The sequence below is a fragment of the Penicillium paradoxum genome, assembly GCF_028828445.1.
Source record: "Penicillium paradoxum strain IBT 22861 chromosome Unknown utg000006l_segment0_segment0, whole genome shotgun sequence".
Lineage (NCBI taxonomy): Eukaryota > Fungi > Ascomycota > Eurotiomycetes > Eurotiales > Aspergillaceae > Penicillium > Penicillium paradoxum.
Window position 1 is genome coordinate 2,429,064 of NW_026643184.1, and position 18,005 is coordinate 2,447,068.

Sequence of the window (18,005 nt, forward strand, 5' to 3'; positions counted from 1 at the left end):
AAAGTCATATTCCGACTTCCAGTCAGCAATTGGAGGAAGAATACCTAGATATACTTATGATAAGACTACATTACAGACATCTGGATATGTCATAATGGCGCAGGGATGGGGTTCATGCATGGAGACCCTATATGCACTGATGTACGTCGACCGATGTGGGTGGGAGATCACTCTCTTTGAATCCACTACACCGCCCAGGCCACACTCGAAAGATACATAGAGAGGTACCCAGTACCTCTCTCAATTGATTGACATCGATTTTGTTTTCTTTTTCTTTCTTTTTTGGAGAAGGCTCTACACGTCGATCGCAGCTCTAAAAATATGTTATCGCCCTGCTTAGTGCTATGATTAGCAAGCGCTGTCATGACTCATGCGGGCTGGCGAATGATTCTAGTCTTTTCTCATCTTTCATTCACCACATTACTGAACATGGTGCTTCTATCGGGCAGAGGGGCAGAGGATGTGGAACCGTCGCGGGTCTTTTGTCGACATGAGTGGGCCCGCTCGTGGTGTTGCCTCTGTTCTTGCATGTATCTAGCAGGCTGTCTCTCCTGTTTGTAGTGCCTTAGGAACTGGTATTGTTGTCGGTGGCCGATTGAGAAACTAGAGACAGATATTCTGATGACGGGATATATTGGCTAACAACATTGAATCTATGTAATGAAGAACCTAAACTTACCGCATGATATTTCGACCCGGAAAAGGACAATGATCCATGAAACTGGGGAGGTGGTAAAGAATACAGCGAAAACGCAGACCAAATCAAAGAAGAGACGCAGACGCAGACACAGACACAGACACGACCCAAGCCATGAAGTCCGGCGAGAGAGCAGACCGCAGGCAAACGGAGCGGAGGAATTCATGCCCACGATTGGAATTCAGATGAAAAGTGAAAGAACAAAAAACCCATGTAAATCGACCCAGTCTTTTTGTTTCTCTGATGGTATCTCTTGGCTAAATTAGATCAACATGCAGGGCGCGAGAAAAGACACGATCAGGTTTAACACGCCGAACAACCAAGACAAGAAAGGAAAGGAACAGAAATATCAACGGTGATGCACATCCATGCCGCGCTGCAGCGAGGATTCCAAGTCATTAGGGTTGTAACCACCGCCAGCGGTAGCCTCCTGAGGTCTAGGATCCTCAGTCTTCCAAGAGCCCTGTTGGTTCTCCGGGATGGGGACGTTAGTCTGTTGGGCGATCTGCTGCTGCTGGGCAGCGTGGGCCTGCGATTGCTGACGGACAGTAGCGCGGAAGCGAATGACCTCATCGAGGATCATCTTGCGCATTTCCGGAACTTCATCGACGACCTCGAAGTGGAAGTCGAAGGTCGTTGGGCAGTTCGGCTCGTCAGAGGCGTCGTGCCAGATGTGCAGGTAGGGGTGCTCGAGAGCCTCCTCGACGGAGATACGCGACGATGGATCGAATGCCAGCATGCGATCCAGCAGGTCCAACGCATCCGGGTTAGCTTGCGGGAACAGCTGCTTGAACGCCACCTTCGGCATGAAGGGAAGGTTGCGCACGTATTCCTGTGCGCGGGGCGATCCAATGCGCGCCAGAGTTTCTTCGTTAGGTGTACCCAGGTAGTGCAAAATCTGGTTCAACTGGTCAACATAGTCGCGGCCCTTAAAGAAGGGTCTGCCACCGAGGAGTTCGGCGAGGATGCAGCCCACGGACCAAACGTCAACTGCAGATGTGGGGTTAGCGGGGATACTGTGGCAAAATTATGCAAAAAGTTACGTACTGGCTTTGGTGTAGCTCTGGAAGCTCAGCATGATCTCCGGTGCACGGTACCATCTCGTCGCGACGTATTCAGTCATATACCCCGCGTTCTCCTCCGGATCGATCGAGAAACCACGGGCCAGGCCGAAGTCGCAGATCTTGAGCTCACAGTCCGCATTGACCAGCAGGTTACCGGGTTTCAGATCACGGTGCAGAACGTTCGCCGAGTGAATATACTTGAGACCGCAGAGGATCTGGTAGATGAAGGACTGGAAGTGGGCATCAGTCAAAGGCTGACCGGAGCGGATGATGGCAGCCAGGTCGCATTCCATCAATTCTGCAGGTTTATCAATATTCGGTCGCTTCGAGGCAAATGCAAGCAGAGCACCTACCCTCATAGAGATATGTTTCGTTGAAGTTTTCCGGTCGGGGAATATCCATATCGTAGAGGCATGTGATCTGGGAAGGTGGGCTTAGCGGCTGAAGGCATTGTTGAGGATGAGCTGCAGCCTACATTGCGATGACCGCGGAAATGCTGGAGCAGCTTAATTTCACGGAGGGCGCGCTTGGCCAGAATCTTCTTGCTGAAGACATTGGTCACCTTCTTAATGGCGACACCTTCGCCGGTCTGGACGTTGGTAGCCGCACTTCGTTCTACCATCAGCACGTGTCCAACCAGTATGATCCGCCGGAATGAAGACCTACCACACGATACCGTAGGCACCTTGGCCGAGCTCCTTCGTCACATTGTATTGCTCGTTCACGATAAAGTCTTGGTTGAAAACCTTGAAGACCTTGCGACCTTGTAAATCAGCCATGACGAGTTGTCGCGTCGGAGAGTGGAGTGTTGGAGGCGAGACAGGAGGAAAATGGAATGAACGAGGGTCCAGGGTCTTTAAAAGGCAAAAGGAGAGAGGTTGAAGAGGAAAAAAAGGGTGAAGGGTCGAGAAGTGTGATGGGATTCAGCCCCGCAGTCTCCGCGGGTGATCCGCCACGCGAAAGTGCTAAGTCCACTGCTTTGGCTTTGGCTGCTGTTGGCTTTGAAGGAATCGGGTCTTCCAAAGAACTGCTGATTTTAAATAGATCTGAAAGAACCCCAGTAGCGGCGAATTCTTGGATTTTCCAAAAAAATTTGATTGATGTCACTGTGAAAGGGGGAAGATAGAGCCTATTTCATTGTATACTGTCTCCATACAGACTACATACTGCCGGTTGCATATCTATCAAAGTATCTAACCTCCTCTCTAGCATCTTGATCTCTGTATATAGCCTCGCGGCCAACAAAGAGACTCGAAAAAACATCGAACAAAGACAGAGCGGGGCTGAAACCTGGGAGTGTTTCAGGGACGCGGTGCCAATCCTTATATTGGTACTGCAGGTGTCATGTCAGATTGGCCTGTGCATCATACTTGTAGAGACCACACTGCAGTAGGGCGAGCAGAAAACCAAAAAAACACCTCAAATCAGGTCAGATTCAAGGAGAAGACTCGATAGGAAGATCTGATCCAGGGGAAATCAAGGACTTCAAACGAATCGAGGTCCGATCGTTACTCCGATAAAATGCTTCTATGTCAATTAGGGCAGTCCAGATGCATTCTACCTACGTACATGGCACTTTTTATGAATCAGTAACGCATTTCAACCTCCACACGGCATTCTCCTACTGTAGTTCCTTCTATAGGGACTTGACCTTAGCCTCTAACTCGAACGCACCATAATACTCCAATTCAACAATTTTCAGTCTCAGTCTGAAGCTTCTAAAATCAGAATTGTCCCACGGGTGTATTGGTAGACATCGATTTATGCGTAAAGAACAAGACGATTTCCTCCAAGGCCATCTTACGAAAGCCTTGCCTTTTTATTCGAACTCAAGGGGGGAAGTAATCTTCCAGGGTACGCTTACGCTTTCTCGCGCACACCTCGATGGATCCTGGCCGAAGATCCCACTCGTGCGAAGGATTACAAAGATCGATAAATAGCTTTGTCATCAGTGCTAGTTGCTTGGCGTCGATGAGGGCATGGTGGTTACGCCCCGAGAGAGGGTGGTCTTCTCCAAAGAGCAGTGGAAACACCAAAGATAGGCGTAGAGGAAATCTTCTTCCTTGAAAGCAGGTAGTGCCAAGAATTCTCTTCAGGTTGAGGCGAAATTCTTCAAGTATCAAGCAGAGATTTTCATCTCCAGGCAGAACGTCTTCAAACCCTTCTTGTTCCAGCCAGTCTCTTAAATGAGACAGGTCAAAAGCCCAAGTCCCCCAAGACAAAAAACTGGTTTTGTTGGAAATACCGGCTTCTTGGAGTTTTTCAACGACCTTCTTTGCACCGAGGGTCCCATGCAGCGACCAAGATCTGCGGGTGTTCTTTTCGTGATTCTTCTGGCGCCAAGTGGCCGGTGCAGAGAGGCGCGATGAGGGAGGAGCGGTTATCCCTTTACTATATCTCGTAAGACAGTCGAGTACCCGGTTCCCTTCTAGATCAACGATGGAATATCCTTTTCCGGAGTTGGCCTACCACCATGATCATTTTTTGACATGGCGTTTGGCATTGGATTCATCTGTAAACGTTACGGTGCATCCTAGCTCTTCTGCCCGTGGACATGGATGACGTGGTGGTGCCATTGATGTTGGATCAATGTGATTGGGGGGGTGCTGAAGGGGTTGAGAGCTCAGCAAAGTGAGCAGTGGGATGATGCTGGTGAAGCCCAAAATAGATAGAGGAATAAGAGCGAAGTGCACGAGGCTATTGAGTAATCTATGAAAGCGTGCTGCAAGAACAGGAGCGAGGTGGATACGGAGAGAGGCCATATTATAGATAGTAAACAATTCTATGGAGGTAGCCTACATCTTCATCTCAACAGAAGGTGTAATGTCTCGGGTGATGTATGAGATATCTGGGTTGAAAGAAGCCGGAACACGCAAATTGAAACATTATAGTCTACAACAGCGGGGATAGACGTTGCCAGACTCCTAACAGAATAATGAAATAACGAAGAAATTATATGTCATGCTAAAAGTGCGGAAGATCGAGGTACTATGCAAAGGACTACTGTAGCTGTCGCAAGCTTAACGGCCAAGGCCCGCTTGGCTTAAGACTATAAGAGTCAGGAAACCTATATAATGACTCTATGTCACTTAACAATCTTAATGGATGGAGGGGTGGGAGGTATAGGTGTTGAGATTTCCTAGCTCGTCTCAAACTGGCCTCGGAAGGACAACTGCTTTATAGAGATAAAGAGATAAGAACCAGTGTGTCGGAGCGTAACTATAGGGACAAAGCAATCTGCAAGATGAATGAGTGACACTGAAACCATGGTCTATAGCCATAGGAGACTGCTTAATATCTTATGGATTAATAAAGGATATAGAATAAGAGACAAACAGCTTATATGTTTCTGATATGAGAAGCTGAAAAGGAGCCGAGATGAAGCTAATATGATAGATTGAGAGTTTATAAACTCACGTATCTAGGAAACTGAAAGGAAATGAGATAATCCATAGAGAGTTAACGGGCTCACTTGTGTGAGATAATGAGTTAAATATGTCTTATTTGCTAGGCAGGCGTAACTACGACAAAGCCCGAGATACTCTCCACGATCACCGCAATGGAAAGACTCACAAACGGCAAGGATAGAGAGCCCGGCACCAGACTGCTGCAAGACACTGAGGAGCATCGACTGGACCACACTGATGCCAACGAGCTGCCTAGCCGCAGCCCCCGGTGCCAGGCGATCTGGCAGCTGCATTTAGCTGCATACCCTCCACGGAGGATTTAGCAGCGGTTAGAAAGCTTCTACAGAGGCTCATCGCCAACTGGAAGGCAGTAGCGAGCAGGAAGTGGCGAAACGCTCTCGAAGTCTATTTCATCCTGTCCCTACAGCCACAACTACTCCTGCAGGCACCATTATTTAAATGAATCTTCTTTCACCGCCACTTCTGTTTCTGTTTCATCCCTCGGCCAAAGGCGGCCGTCGTTTTCGAGGGCGGCACATGTGCCGATATCCTAGGTACGCGTTGTGCATCGGCAGGTCGATGGAAAACCTCACATTTGCGTGGCCGTGAACTTACAAGTCTTGAACAAGGATATCGATCGAGGCTTGTACCTTGCTTCGGCAGAAAGATATCCTCCGATTTGTGAGCGGAGCGAAATTTCTCTCAGCCATCGATGCTGCGCAATTCTTTTCTCAATGGACTGTGCATCCCGATTATTGGCACAAATTGGCCGTGGATTCGCATAGAGAGCAAAAATCCTTTTACGGTGGCCCTGATAGGCTACTGTAACAGCCCGATTCATGCACAATGACAGGCTGAGCGAATTTTGAGAGTCCTAGATTTTCACGCGGTAGCAATGTGACTAGCGCTCCCCTTAGGGGATCTGGAGTCGCTAGAAGAATCGAAATGTTCCTCTTTTTCTGCTCCAAGCGTGACAGGTGGGAATGTTTTGAGTTAAACTCGCTGGGGCGAGATAATAGGATAGTGAGGCGGCGAAGGTGAGATGGCAGTGAGAGACATATTGATAAGATTGCGCCGGTTATATGCTGTTGTATGTGTGTATAAAATATGGTAGGAAGATGAGCCCTTTTGACATGGTAGTAGGAGCCTGTTTTCGGAGTATCACGGAGTATGTATGCCTCACATTGACAAGATGGTAGAATGATGAAAGAAACCCAAAGAATCAAAGAGTGTCACCTGCCCTTATCCATATATAGACATGCCTGTAGGTAGAAGCAGCTCTTCAAGCGTTATTTTTCTTCTACACGCTCAACCCTAGAAAGTATGAAGCTATTTGACTGTGATCAACCCTTCTTGGGCTTCATATGTGATGGCCTGCGGCGTCAGCCTTGCCTTCTCAGACTTGCTTGCCTTCTTTCGGATTCTTTGCCCCTCTCCCAGGTTGCTAGCCTGATAATTTCCTTTGTTTGCTATTCTTGATGCTACTCAGCCTGGCTGGGGTGTTGATATTTGATTGGCTTGCACATGGGAGAAATTATCATATAAGATCCCCAGGATCCCCCATTTGCTCTTTCTCTCTCTCCCTCCCTTTCCTTTCCCCATCTTTGCTTTTCTCGTCTTTGCACTTTTTCTCATTGATCAACTTGGCTCCTGGCATAGTAGTGAGGAAAAAATTAGGGCTACCTGGTATTCAATAATGATACTGCTCATCATACCTAGGTACGTGTGACAACCAGTCGTCGCCTGTCTTCTTCATTGCCTTATTTACCTCATCTCCCAGACTGATAGTTCCCTTTGCTTACTATTCTCAATACTACCAGGTACTAGACTTACTTGGGATGTGCCTTTTTGATTGACTTGCAATGATGGGGTAGTGTAAGACCCCCCATCTGCTCTTTCTCTATCTCTCTTTCTCTCCTTCCGCTCCCCATCTTGGCTTTTCTCCGTTTTGCACTCTTTTCCGTTGGAGATTGACCCGGCTCCTGACAATACGGGCCAAAGTGGCAGAGCTCCGAGAATGTCCTTCTAGGTGCTACCAGCAGGCTCAATTCGGCGGAAAAGAGTGCATTTCAGCTGGAATTCCGAGTGCAGGGAGGAAAAGAAAAGAGAAAGATAATCTGCAATAGAGTCCTTTATGTCGGGCCAGGGCTGCAAGCCAGGCAAGCCCTGCAACGTCTTTTCCGCCGAAAAGACACTTGCCATCTTTTTCGGCCGAATTCTCCCACAGCACAAGGCAGGCAGGCCAAGCACATCATTCTGTTGCAAGCCCTGCAACAACTTTTCCGCCGAAAAGACGCTTGCCATCTTTTTCGGCCGAATTCTCCCACAGTACAAGCAGGCCAAGCACGTCACTCTGCAGCGAGCACCATTCTCTGTAAGCTAGGCAACTCCTGCAAGCTCGCCACGCTCCTTCTAGCTCGTCACATTAGGGCGAAGTCACTAAGTCACTAAGCTTCAGAGAGGCCCATAGTGCTGCTGCTTTACCCGCCCAAGGGGAGCTCGCTGCGGTGATGCGAGGCTCAGTGGCTGAGCCCCTAAGATCACAGCTGCTCTACTATAGTCGGGGTATGTAGGTAGAATATTAGGCGGAGTTTGTGGAATCATAGAATAATCGCATGTACTTCATTTCACTTTTCGTAAATCGATAGCGAATATATCACCTACAGAGTGTTCTCCAACCTACGTGACTTGCGGAGGTCCTTAAGCTTAGCTCTCACCTCCTCAAGGCCTACCATGATTCCCTTTGCCTGGCTCGCAGGATCATCACGATTGCGAATGTTGACAGTGCGCGCCTCCTTCTCCTGGGCACCCACAACAAAGATGAAGTTATACTGGGCCAATTGGCCAGTGCGGATCTTCTTCTGCAGGGTGTTGCCGCTGGTGTCCACGTCCACATTCAACTTATCACCCTGCAGGATGCGCTGCAACTCCTCGGCGTAATCGTTCAGAACTGGCATGACCGGCACAATGAGGATCTGGCGCGGGCTGATCCAGAATGGCCACTTGCCGCCGAAGTGCTCAATCAAGATACCCAGGAATCGCTCAAAGCTACCAATAATAGCGCGGTGAATGACAACAGGGCGGGCACGGCCGAAAGGCAAGCCATCGGAATTAGCCTCGCCATCCTTTGTCTCTTCGCCGGCGCTCTTCTCCCGCTTTTCATTGGTCTGATACTCCATCTTGAAGTTCAAAGGAGCCTGGTAGTCCAGCTGGATAGTTGCGCACTGGAACTCACGCTTGAGGGCATCCGCGATAGTAATATCAATCTTAGGTCCGTAGAAGGCGCCATCGCCCTCATCAATGGTCCAATCATCACCCTTAAACTTGGTCAAGGCCTTCTTAAGCTGGTCCTCGGCGTTGTTCCAAGTCTCCAGTGCACCCATATACTTCTCAGGGCGAGTGGACAACTTCAGCTTGAAGGTAAAGCCAAACAACCCATAAACGGACTGCAATAAATCGAACAGGCCCTCAACTTCAGACATAATTTGGCCCGCGGTGCATATAATATGACTATCATCCTGTTGGAAACGGCGGACACGAGTTAAGCCACTCAGTGCGCCGGATGCCTCGTTTCGGTGCAAAACACCGAAGTCTGCAATACGCATGGGAAGCTCGCGGTAACTCCGCTCGCGGTGACCAAACAGAACGAAGTGGCCAGGGCAATTCATAGGCTTAAGGGCCCACTCACGCTTTTCGACATCTAGCTTGAACATGTCTTCCTTGTAGTGATCCCAGTGCCCAGAGGTCTTCCAGATGCCGACGTCATACATATTGGGCGTTTGGACCTCCTGGTAGCCTCGCTTACGGTATTCAGAGCGCAGCAGAGACTGGAGCTGGTTGAAAATCTTGGTTCCATTGGGAAGGAGGAAAGCACACCCAGGAGACACCTCGTCGAAGAAAAACAACTCTTGCTCCTTGCCAATTCTTAGGTGGTTCCGCTTCTCGGCTTCTTCTAGGAACTTCAAGTGCTCAGCCATGAGCTTCTTGTCTGGGAAGGCGACACCACGAATACGCTGCAAAGAGTCGTTGGATTGGTCGCCAAGGAAGTAGGCTGATGAGTTCTAGAAGTAGAGATTAGCAAATGTTGTGCTCGGCTAAGGGAGTCAATCAGCAACACTTACCTGCATAATTTTGAAAGTCTTGATCTTGCCGGTGTTCTGAATGTGAGGGCCTCGGCAGAGATCCACAAGGGTGCCGCAGCGGTAGACGGTGCTGCTCTCGCCGGTGACAAGCTTATCGATATAGTGCAGCTTGTATTTGCTGTACGCGAACATCTTCTTAAGGTTCTCCTTAGAAACCTCCAATCGGTCAAAGCTCTGCTTCTCCTTGAAGATACGCGCCGCTTTAGAGTCTAGGGACTTCCAATCAGATTCACGGACGACCCGTCTGTTTCGATACATATTAGCGTGGCACAAGTGTTGGTGTAAGGTAAGATAGCGATAACGCACCCATCGGGCATGGCCATATCGTAGAAGAAACCCTGGGGAGTCGGAGGACCATGGGAAAGAAGACATCCGTATTCGCATTCACATGCCTCACCTAGAGTGTGGGCGCTGGAGTGCCAGAATACCTCACGGGCCTCGGGGTTGCTGAATGGCATAAGAAGAACACCGCAGTCCTTTTCCAAAGGCCGGTTTAAGTCCCACAGCTCCCCATCAACCTTGGCAATCACAATATTGGCAGCCACATCCTTGGGAACGTCGCGCAGGAAAGATCCAGGAGTGGTCTCGAAGGCTTTGGCGGGGACGGAGGAGGGCGGGTTGCCGTTGCCGATATCGAGAGTAACGTTGATCTCAGGGTGGGGGCGGTTCTTGGTCTCCTCGAGGTATTGCTGCCAGAGCTCTTCAAAGAGCTTGTTTCGCTCAATCATGACCTCGGGGAGGGTATCGGGGCTGGGTGCCTGCTTGGATTTCGCTTTCGCATCTTTTGGAGGGGCAGCGGCAGCTTCAGAGGCGTTGCTGGCCTGTGCTTCAGCGGCAGGCCGCACTGGAAGATCCTTGGGAGCTTCAGACGCCATTTTTGAGACCCTTGGATCAATCACACAAGAGAATTCAACTGTGGACAAAAAAATCTGGTTGTGGTGTACTCCGCGTGGAGGGGGAAATGACTCTTCACGCGGGCGGTGAATCAAAGGTCACGTGTTGGTACTGCCCTTAGCGACACTTTACCGCTTCAAGTTTCCACCAAGCGAAAACTTCTCCAGCTTTGTACAAGCCGTCAATCACCAATAACGCCACAACATGTCTTTCCGTGGACGTGGTAACGCTTCTGGGGCCGGTCGGGGAGGTTTCGGCGGTGGCCGTGGTGGTGAGAATTTTCCAATCTGAATGCGATGCGAAAGTCAAAAGGAGCTAACGAAATTTTTTTGTTGCAGGCCGCGGAGGCTTCCAGCAGTCATTCGGCCCCCCAGCCCAGGTTCTGGGTAATTATTCTTCTGATTTCAACAACAATTGATTCATATCGCTGATATACCGATAGAGATGGGTTCCGTGATGCACTCTTGTGAGGGTGAGATGGTCTGCGAGTCGATCAACCCCAAGATCCCCTACTTCAACGCTCCTATCTATCTGGAGAACAAGGTAGGCCACCGCTCCAGTCAACGAATACAGCTCGCAAAACATGACCTAACTGGTTCCATCCATAGACTCAAATCGGCAAGGTCGATGAGGTCCTCGGCCCTATCAACCAGGTCTACTTCACCGTCAAGCCCCAAGACGGTATCGTCGCTACTTCCTTCAAGCCCGGTGACAAGGTCTACATTGGTGGAGATAAGCTTCTTCCCCTTGAGAAGTATGATTGATCTTCCTTTGAATCCGTTTACGCTGTGACTAATTCGCCTTGTAGGTTCCTCCCCAAGCCCAAGCCTCCCCCAGGAGCTGCTAAGCCCAAGCGCGCCGGCGGTGCTCCCCGTGGCCGCGGTGGATTCGGTGGTGGCCGTGGTGCCCCCCGTGGTCGTGGTGGATTCGGTGGTGCTCCTCGTGGCCGTGGTGGCTTCGGTGGTGGTCGTGGTGGTGGTTTCGGTGGTAGCGGCGGCTTCTCCCGCGGCGGCGGCGGCGGCGGCGGCGGCTTCTCTCGTGGCCGTGGTGGTCCTCGTGGCGGCGGCGGTTTCCGCGGTCGCGGCTATTGATCCAATGTACTGTCTCTTTATGGCGTTTGGGGGATCTGGGAGCTTTTTCAGGAATATCTTTCCGTCTTCTTGTGCATCCTGCGCAATTGCAACTTAACTGGCTGCAGGCTGTAGAATATCACCAGTCAAAAATGTTTCTGTTATTTTCATTGATTGTCTAGAGTGTGCCATCCATATGCTCGATCGTAGGGTTCAGTCCATGCATTACTGTTGGTCGTACTCTGTAGAAATCCGGACATTCACGGAGCCCGATAGGTTAGGATGTGGCTGGTGAATGTGGCGCAGCTGCACCGCCTCCGCTTCTGTGCAGTTGTGAATGACGTTGACCGCTCAGCGAATCTGTGCGTCTGTCAACACTCCAAGCAGGATTGACAGCCATTCTTATTCCCCTTACCCCTTGGTTGTGCCTTTAGACATTTTATTAAAGCAGAATATTCTACTGTCATACGTTTTCGTTCAATCTGATACCCATTTGAGCATGTCTCGTCGGACATCGACCATGGCATCGAGCGACTCCTCCAGCGGTGGTGTCCCACCTTCAGGTGATGGAGGTGTGTTGGAGCTCCCTTTGATCGTCCATGCGTGACCTAACTTGCATTTTTTCAGGCCAGCAGAAGCAAAAAATGCTTCTTTCTTCGGACCACGGTCATTTCAGCATGGTGAAGTCAGTCTCGTCCAATTTCTCGCTCCTTTTAGCCTCGGCTTAACCTGACAACCAACAGGGCCATGCATCTTGCTGATCTGATTACTGAATTGAATGGTAAGAGATTGGGATAACCTGAATAACCTCTGTGAATTGACTCGCTAACTTGCTATTCTAGGTTTCTGCGGAGGCAAGCTCAAATTTCCCAACTGTTTTGACGATCCGCGACTAATATGTTGAGCAGTCATGTCGGTCTTCTCGTCCATGCGCTACTGTCTCGGAGACCCTACAGATTACGGCGCCATCTGGGCTGCCCTCACATTCATGCCTTTTGGTCTGTTCTTTGACTTTATGGATGGTAAAGTCGCAAGGTGGCGCGAAAAGTCCTCCCTCATGGGACAAGAACTTGACTCGCTAGCGGACTTGGTAAATGATCCCGGGAATAAAATACAATCAAATTTTTGCTGACCCTCTTATAAGATCTCCTTCGGACTCGCTCCCGCCGCTGCCGCATTCGCTCTTGGTATCCGGACGTCGCTTGATCACGTCTTCCTTACATTCTTTGTTCTCTGCGGTCTGACCCGGCTCGCCCGGTTCAACGTGACTGTTGCCGTACTCCCGAAGGATAAGACTGGAAAGTCCAAGTACTTTGAAGGCACACCTATTCCGACCACTCTGTCAATCGCCGCTCTCATGGCATACTGGGTCTCTAAAGGCTGGACGCACGAGAATATTCCTCTTGGTGTCCTCGCGGAGGGTACTATCTTTGAGTTCCACCCCGTTGTCCTTTTGTTTGTTCTGCATGGATGTGCAATGATCAGCAAGACGATACACATTCCTAAGCCATGAAAAAAAGCTCAACCCATATCTGGCCGCGCATTTATTGTTGGAGAAAAAAACAATGCCTGGTTCAGTTGTCTCTCTCAACTTGGGCAACTGAAAATAAAAAATCGAGAGGGTCGTTGCTTGTTGGCAAGGCATAGCATGATCTCGATCCACTTAAATGAGGATGATAATTGAATTTCAATTGCATAGATTGATCATAGTCATTCGATATATTTCCTATGTAGGATTTGAATTGCACACATATATACATCGTCATTGTTCCAGAAGATTTGTTTAAGCTAGCGCTGTCCATTGTTACCAATGTCTAGTGTGTAGACAAAGAAGGCCTGTAATCTGCGTCTGCGGCGCTTGCTGGTATTCCTTGTCTTTGTTGGGATCTATATATGTGAGTAACCGGTAGTCCTCCCAGGACAACAATCATACCCCTCTTCTTCTAATCGCCTTCCTCGACGGAGCCTGTATACCCTGAATCAACGGTCAAGGCAAGTCTACACAGAAAGCATCAATTAATTCTTATATCAAACCCCACGCAGGCCTAACACTGCACCGTATTCCTCAAACCGCTGCAAAAATGGAGCACCCAAGATGTCTCGGTCGTCAGAAAAATAGCATGAGCCAAATACTCCAGGATGACAACCAAAGCGGCAACACAGGAAGCCCATACTCCAGACACGACTCATGTGGTCGATCCATCTGCGCTGACGACCAGCGCGGTAACAGCCCTGGCAATCCAGCTTGGAACTGCGTTCGGTGCTCTCGAAGATAGACGGCAGACTCTAAACGCCAGGTCTCACGTCAGATCCCCTATGTTTGGGCTCGTGGAAGAATCGCGTCTCCAAGCTGAGACGGGAATATGGCGGTCCACTGCAAGTACTCCGAGCTCAGGGATCACTGTATACCTGTAATATTATGCTTTAATTAAAGCTTCCAGCTGCAATCTGGGCTCGCAACTGCACGTGAACGTGAGTATGATTGGGAAGTTGTTGGATGTCCAGATCGGCTCGTGGATGTGTGACCGCTTTAGATTTTGGTTGCTTTCCTTTTCTTTTGAGTCGGGTTGTCAGGCCTGGTATTCATCAAGATTCTTCTGCTTGTGTTCCCTCCTTACATAGTTTCCCTATGATATGCGAGATGATACTGTTGAGACAGTGGCTGGTGTCTCAGGCATCGACCCTCGTTGTCTACATTACGTAGAGAGCTCGGGAATCTCGTGTCCCTCCCAATGCAACTCTCTCCCTTCTTCTTGAGTCCTATATTCGTAGGCCTCAACAGAGACTGTTCTCACTGCCAGAAATACACTTCTCACATTATCTGGTTCGTTCGGAGGAAACCATGGATATCTCTTCAGGCTGTCATCCACGTGTATAGATAGCCGTAGGAATGCAATCTATGCTGATGAAGATCGTCATAAATGTCATGATAACCATCTCACCAGGTATCTTGATAATCCTCTCCCAACTCCTTAACAAGGATATCGATTCAACACCATCCGATCCACCAATTCTCACACCGACAAAAGTGCAATGCAGGCAAGTCTAGACAGCAAGCCTCATTGCCAGCTCACGAGACCGTCACTACGCTAGACGGTGTGACTGACCTATATGAGAAAGCAGCGATGACGATCACCATACTTGAGCCTCTGAAATGTTCCAGATGCCATGCCGGTGTCACAAAAGAGATAGTCCAAGACGAACCCCCAAACAGGAATGCTGGCAGACCATGCTACAGATGCAAGCCCTGTCATCATTTCATCTGCTTCGATGATGCTTATGGTATCAGTTCCGCGAATTGGCTCTGTGATTGTAGCAGATATGCTCGCGGGCAGATATCAGGGGTTTCGAAGCGGGTGAGACATGGTAATCACTATGTGTGTGCTCGTGGAGATTGCGGATTCTATGAGGAACTATTGGATGCAAACGGTGTTTAGCTACGGATCCCCGATCGGCTGGTGGAGATGCGTGCGCAATGCTCTTATATTTGAGGCTTTGGGGTTTTGATAGAATCATTGTCGGCTGGTGTCGTTTGGTGTATGTCGAGCTTTAGAAACACCTAGGTAGGATTCTTCTTGGTTCTGAGTGCTTGTAACTCGTATGTAATATCGGGGTTTCCTGAGCCCTAAGGCTCAAGATTAGACCCTGAGATTGAGTCCCTGAGCGAATATATTGCATAGAACGATTAGCTGCCAATATTTAATAAAACGCGTATAACCAGATACTATATTGCAATGTGAGTCATCCGGCGGTTCCGCCCAAGTCGAGTCTGAAAAACGGCAGTGAGAAACATCCCAGTCACAAGACGTTCAAATTTTCCCAATACTACGGAGAACAGCGTTTTAAAATTAGAATAATCTCAGGTGCCTTCTGGCCAGGCCTAAGATCCCTTTCTGCATCGTGGGTCGGGTTCTAGACCTCGAGGCAAGTTTCACGTTGATATTCCATTCCAACGTTCCGCTTACGCTTCGAAGTGAACCGAAATTCGCATTGACATGTTGGAACCAATACGGAGTACGGAGTAAGTACAGAGTACAAATTGCAGCAAATCAAATCCGACTAGCCTCTCTTTAAATTTGATTCTTTGGCCTTCGGCAAGGGGTGCTTTCTACATGATTGTTTGCCGGGTGGAGCAACCAACTGGTCTAGTGAACGCCACTGGTCCCGGAATCTCTCTGGATGGTCCAGCCGCTGTCTCCGTTGCGCAGGTCTAGACAAATAGCTTGTAGGCTTGTTGGGGCATATACGGAGTATACAGGCCGGTATTGTGCGCCGATGGAGTACTCTGGGCCGTGTTTTTGGCGGCTCTGGACGATTTGGGTTTCGGGTCCAAGCACATGGGCAGTACGGAGTATGTCTCACTTGGCTCGATCCCGGGTCAACTCAATGAGTATACGCGTCTTCAAAGAGTTGTAAAAAAGGAGTGATGACAGTCACTGGCTACAATTGTCGAACGTGGTGTGTGGCCACGATATCGGTCTGCATTCTCATGTATATCATAGATGCTGGGCACTACAATCCATGGCTATTGGTCTAATGCTCGCAATGGAGTGTAAGATCTGGCTCGTTCCAACTAGATCGGTTCAACTGGAGCTGCAAGGTACACGCGATACATCAGAAACATTCGACATCCGGAGTGCACTTGGCCGCATATGTGTATCAGTAAATGCCTCTCTGCATGCGATGCTCTGTACGCAGTATGGGAGTATGAAATACGGAAAGCAACGGTCTGCAGATGATTTCAAGTCGGCCATTGCTTGCATGATGCTAACGTGGTCCGATCATTCTCACCTCCGATATCTGCCCGCTCTTTTGTATACTTCGTACCTGTGCGCTGTTCATATTGGCACATAGTAGCGTATACTCCGTCAGGAGGACACATGCAGGCAGTGCTGCCAGTACTGTACTGCTACTGGTCGCCAAAAGACAGTTGTCACGAGAAGATTATCGAAGTTAGAATCTATATTTAAGATGTACACCGTAACTTGCCCCGAGGCCTTACGTTGTAGATGCCAATTATAGGTGAGTTGTACGATGTTGATCCCAAGCCACCGTACTCCGTACAAATGGCAAGATCCGTACTCCGTACAGTGCAAATTGTGAGTGCTTGTGCCTGAGGTACCTAGGTACATGTGTTGTACATGTAGGTAAGCACGTGTGTGGTTTGTTACAGAAACAACCCTGGAGGTTGTCACTGCGGTACGCTCCACCCGGGAGTGGCCGCTCATTACCCACGGAAACCATTTGAGGCGAAAAAAGGGGGGAGATATCAACATTCCTAATATGTCAAAGAGATGACCTAGGGGCAGGATACGACTTGGAACCCTGTCAAAACTACCTAATAAGCTTAAGTGTGGAATCCTTCGTGTTTTTTTTGGTATAGATGTTGAAACGGTTGGTAGCGCTGGTACGGAAATTCGCCCTGGAAGAGGGAAATGAGCCAACCCCATGATGAACTGGTAATTTTCTTTTTCTCCTTCGACGGCAAATCTCGGCTGCGGGCTGTCAAATGAAGATCTGAATTTCTCAAGACCCCAGGCTACCAGCCAAGAATGCACCGGTCAGTCATAAAGGACCGTGGCGTACGGAGTACTCCGTATTTCGTGTCCGGCTCTCTTCTCACAGCTCGGAGTAGACTGACCCTGAGACAAAAGGAGACCAAAAAACGTTATTAGCCGAGGGTCGTTAGAGTGTGTTGTACAGTTTTTGAGGGGTAAACCGGTCGTCATCAAGGGTCCCTCTCCTCCGTACGGAGTACGGAGTACATGTGGCAAGGACGATCTTTCATAAATTCGGTGTATAAACGATACATCCTCCATACATAACATTGGATAATCAATATTGAAGGTCCAAGATTAAAGAAGTTTCACATAATGGAAGTCTCACCAGGACCACTTGACACCCAAAGGAGACTAGCCAGATGCCCAAGGCCCCCGTTTCGCTGCCGTGTTGGGCCCAAACGGGAAGCGATCAGCAACGGTCCCCTGGTTTGGCCGAGCGGGTGCCTGATTACCTAAGACAGGGCACGAGTGCTCATTGGCTGGCTCGGTGTATAGTTGTATACCTGATACACCGATGTACTGGTACCATACAGGAACCCTGGAAGCAAACAAAACGACATTGAAGGACCTGCGCTGAAAGTACCCGGTACTCGGCTGCACCTGTACCCCCCCCCGTATTCTAAGTACCTCATACCTTCTCTGGGGAACACAGACCCCTTGACAGTCCCTTTCTCAAGGGATCCATTACCCGTCACTTCTCTTTCCTCCTAATCTTCTCATTCTCTCCCTATTGCTCACATTCGTTACCTCCGATTTCCTCGCTCGTTGACTACCTTTCTGAGAGGTGGTCAAACTGCTTTTATCCCGGTCGCTCACTCTCGAACTTGTAGGGGGTGAACCTCAACTTGACCACTCAAGGTCGTCAACAGAACGCGAATTCACCTTCTTTTACCTGGCCTCCGCTCGTCCTTCTCCCCTACCTACCGAAAATCATCCTCTCGCTGGTCAAATTCCCTCCTGGGCGACCAACCGAATAATTTGGGAGCAAACGTGGTGGGCAGTTTGAAAACAAACGGCGTCTACCAACATACATTCAAACAGAAGTACCTGAGGATCACGCAGGCCGTTCCCAGTACTTCGTCAATCATCCCTGCAACTGTGTTCAGCGGTGTTGACTTTCTGCACTGATCTTTGATAACTCGACTTCGATCATTACTCTCCCCATACATC

General features: G+C 49.3%; 4 protein-coding genes across 4 annotated transcripts; 2 read left to right on the forward strand and 2 right to left on the reverse strand.

The window, feature by feature from the left end:
- Window positions 1-1,046: 1,046 nt before the first annotated feature.
- Window positions 1,047-2,540, reverse strand: mpkA (mitogen-activated serine/threonine-protein kinase SLT2; the record flags this gene model as incomplete). Its single annotated transcript, XM_057178362.1, has 5 exons — window positions 1,047-1,687; window positions 1,745-2,059; window positions 2,115-2,181; window positions 2,237-2,369; window positions 2,428-2,540. The coding sequence occupies 5 exons, from the start codon at window positions 2,538-2,540 to the stop codon at window positions 1,047-1,049; spliced, it is 1,269 nt and encodes a 422-aa protein (XP_057030106.1).
- Window positions 2,541-7,828: 5,288 nt separating this feature from the next.
- On the reverse strand, window positions 7,829-10,185 carry N7457_007320 (threonine--tRNA ligase THS1; the record flags this gene model as incomplete). The annotated part of the gene is made up of 3 exons (XM_057178363.1): window positions 7,829-9,229; window positions 9,290-9,554; window positions 9,617-10,185. The coding sequence occupies 3 exons, from the start codon at window positions 10,183-10,185 to the stop codon at window positions 7,829-7,831; spliced, it is 2,235 nt and encodes a 744-aa protein (XP_057030107.1).
- A 223-nt stretch (window positions 10,186-10,408) lies between these two features.
- On the forward strand, window positions 10,409-11,295 carry N7457_007321 (H/ACA ribonucleoprotein complex subunit GAR1/NAF1; the record flags this gene model as incomplete). Its single annotated transcript, XM_057178364.1, has 5 exons — window positions 10,409-10,475; window positions 10,543-10,590; window positions 10,647-10,747; window positions 10,813-10,958; window positions 11,013-11,295. The coding sequence occupies 5 exons, from the start codon at window positions 10,409-10,411 to the stop codon at window positions 11,293-11,295; spliced, it is 645 nt and encodes a 214-aa protein (XP_057030108.1).
- A 478-nt stretch (window positions 11,296-11,773) lies between these two features.
- On the forward strand, window positions 11,774-12,787 carry N7457_007322 (CDP-diacylglycerol-serine O-phosphatidyltransferase; the record flags this gene model as incomplete). Its single annotated transcript, XM_057178365.1, has 5 exons — window positions 11,774-11,846; window positions 11,902-11,959; window positions 12,018-12,055; window positions 12,183-12,364; window positions 12,419-12,787. The coding sequence occupies 5 exons, from the start codon at window positions 11,774-11,776 to the stop codon at window positions 12,785-12,787; spliced, it is 720 nt and encodes a 239-aa protein (XP_057030109.1).
- Window positions 12,788-18,005: the final 5,218 nt, after the last annotated feature.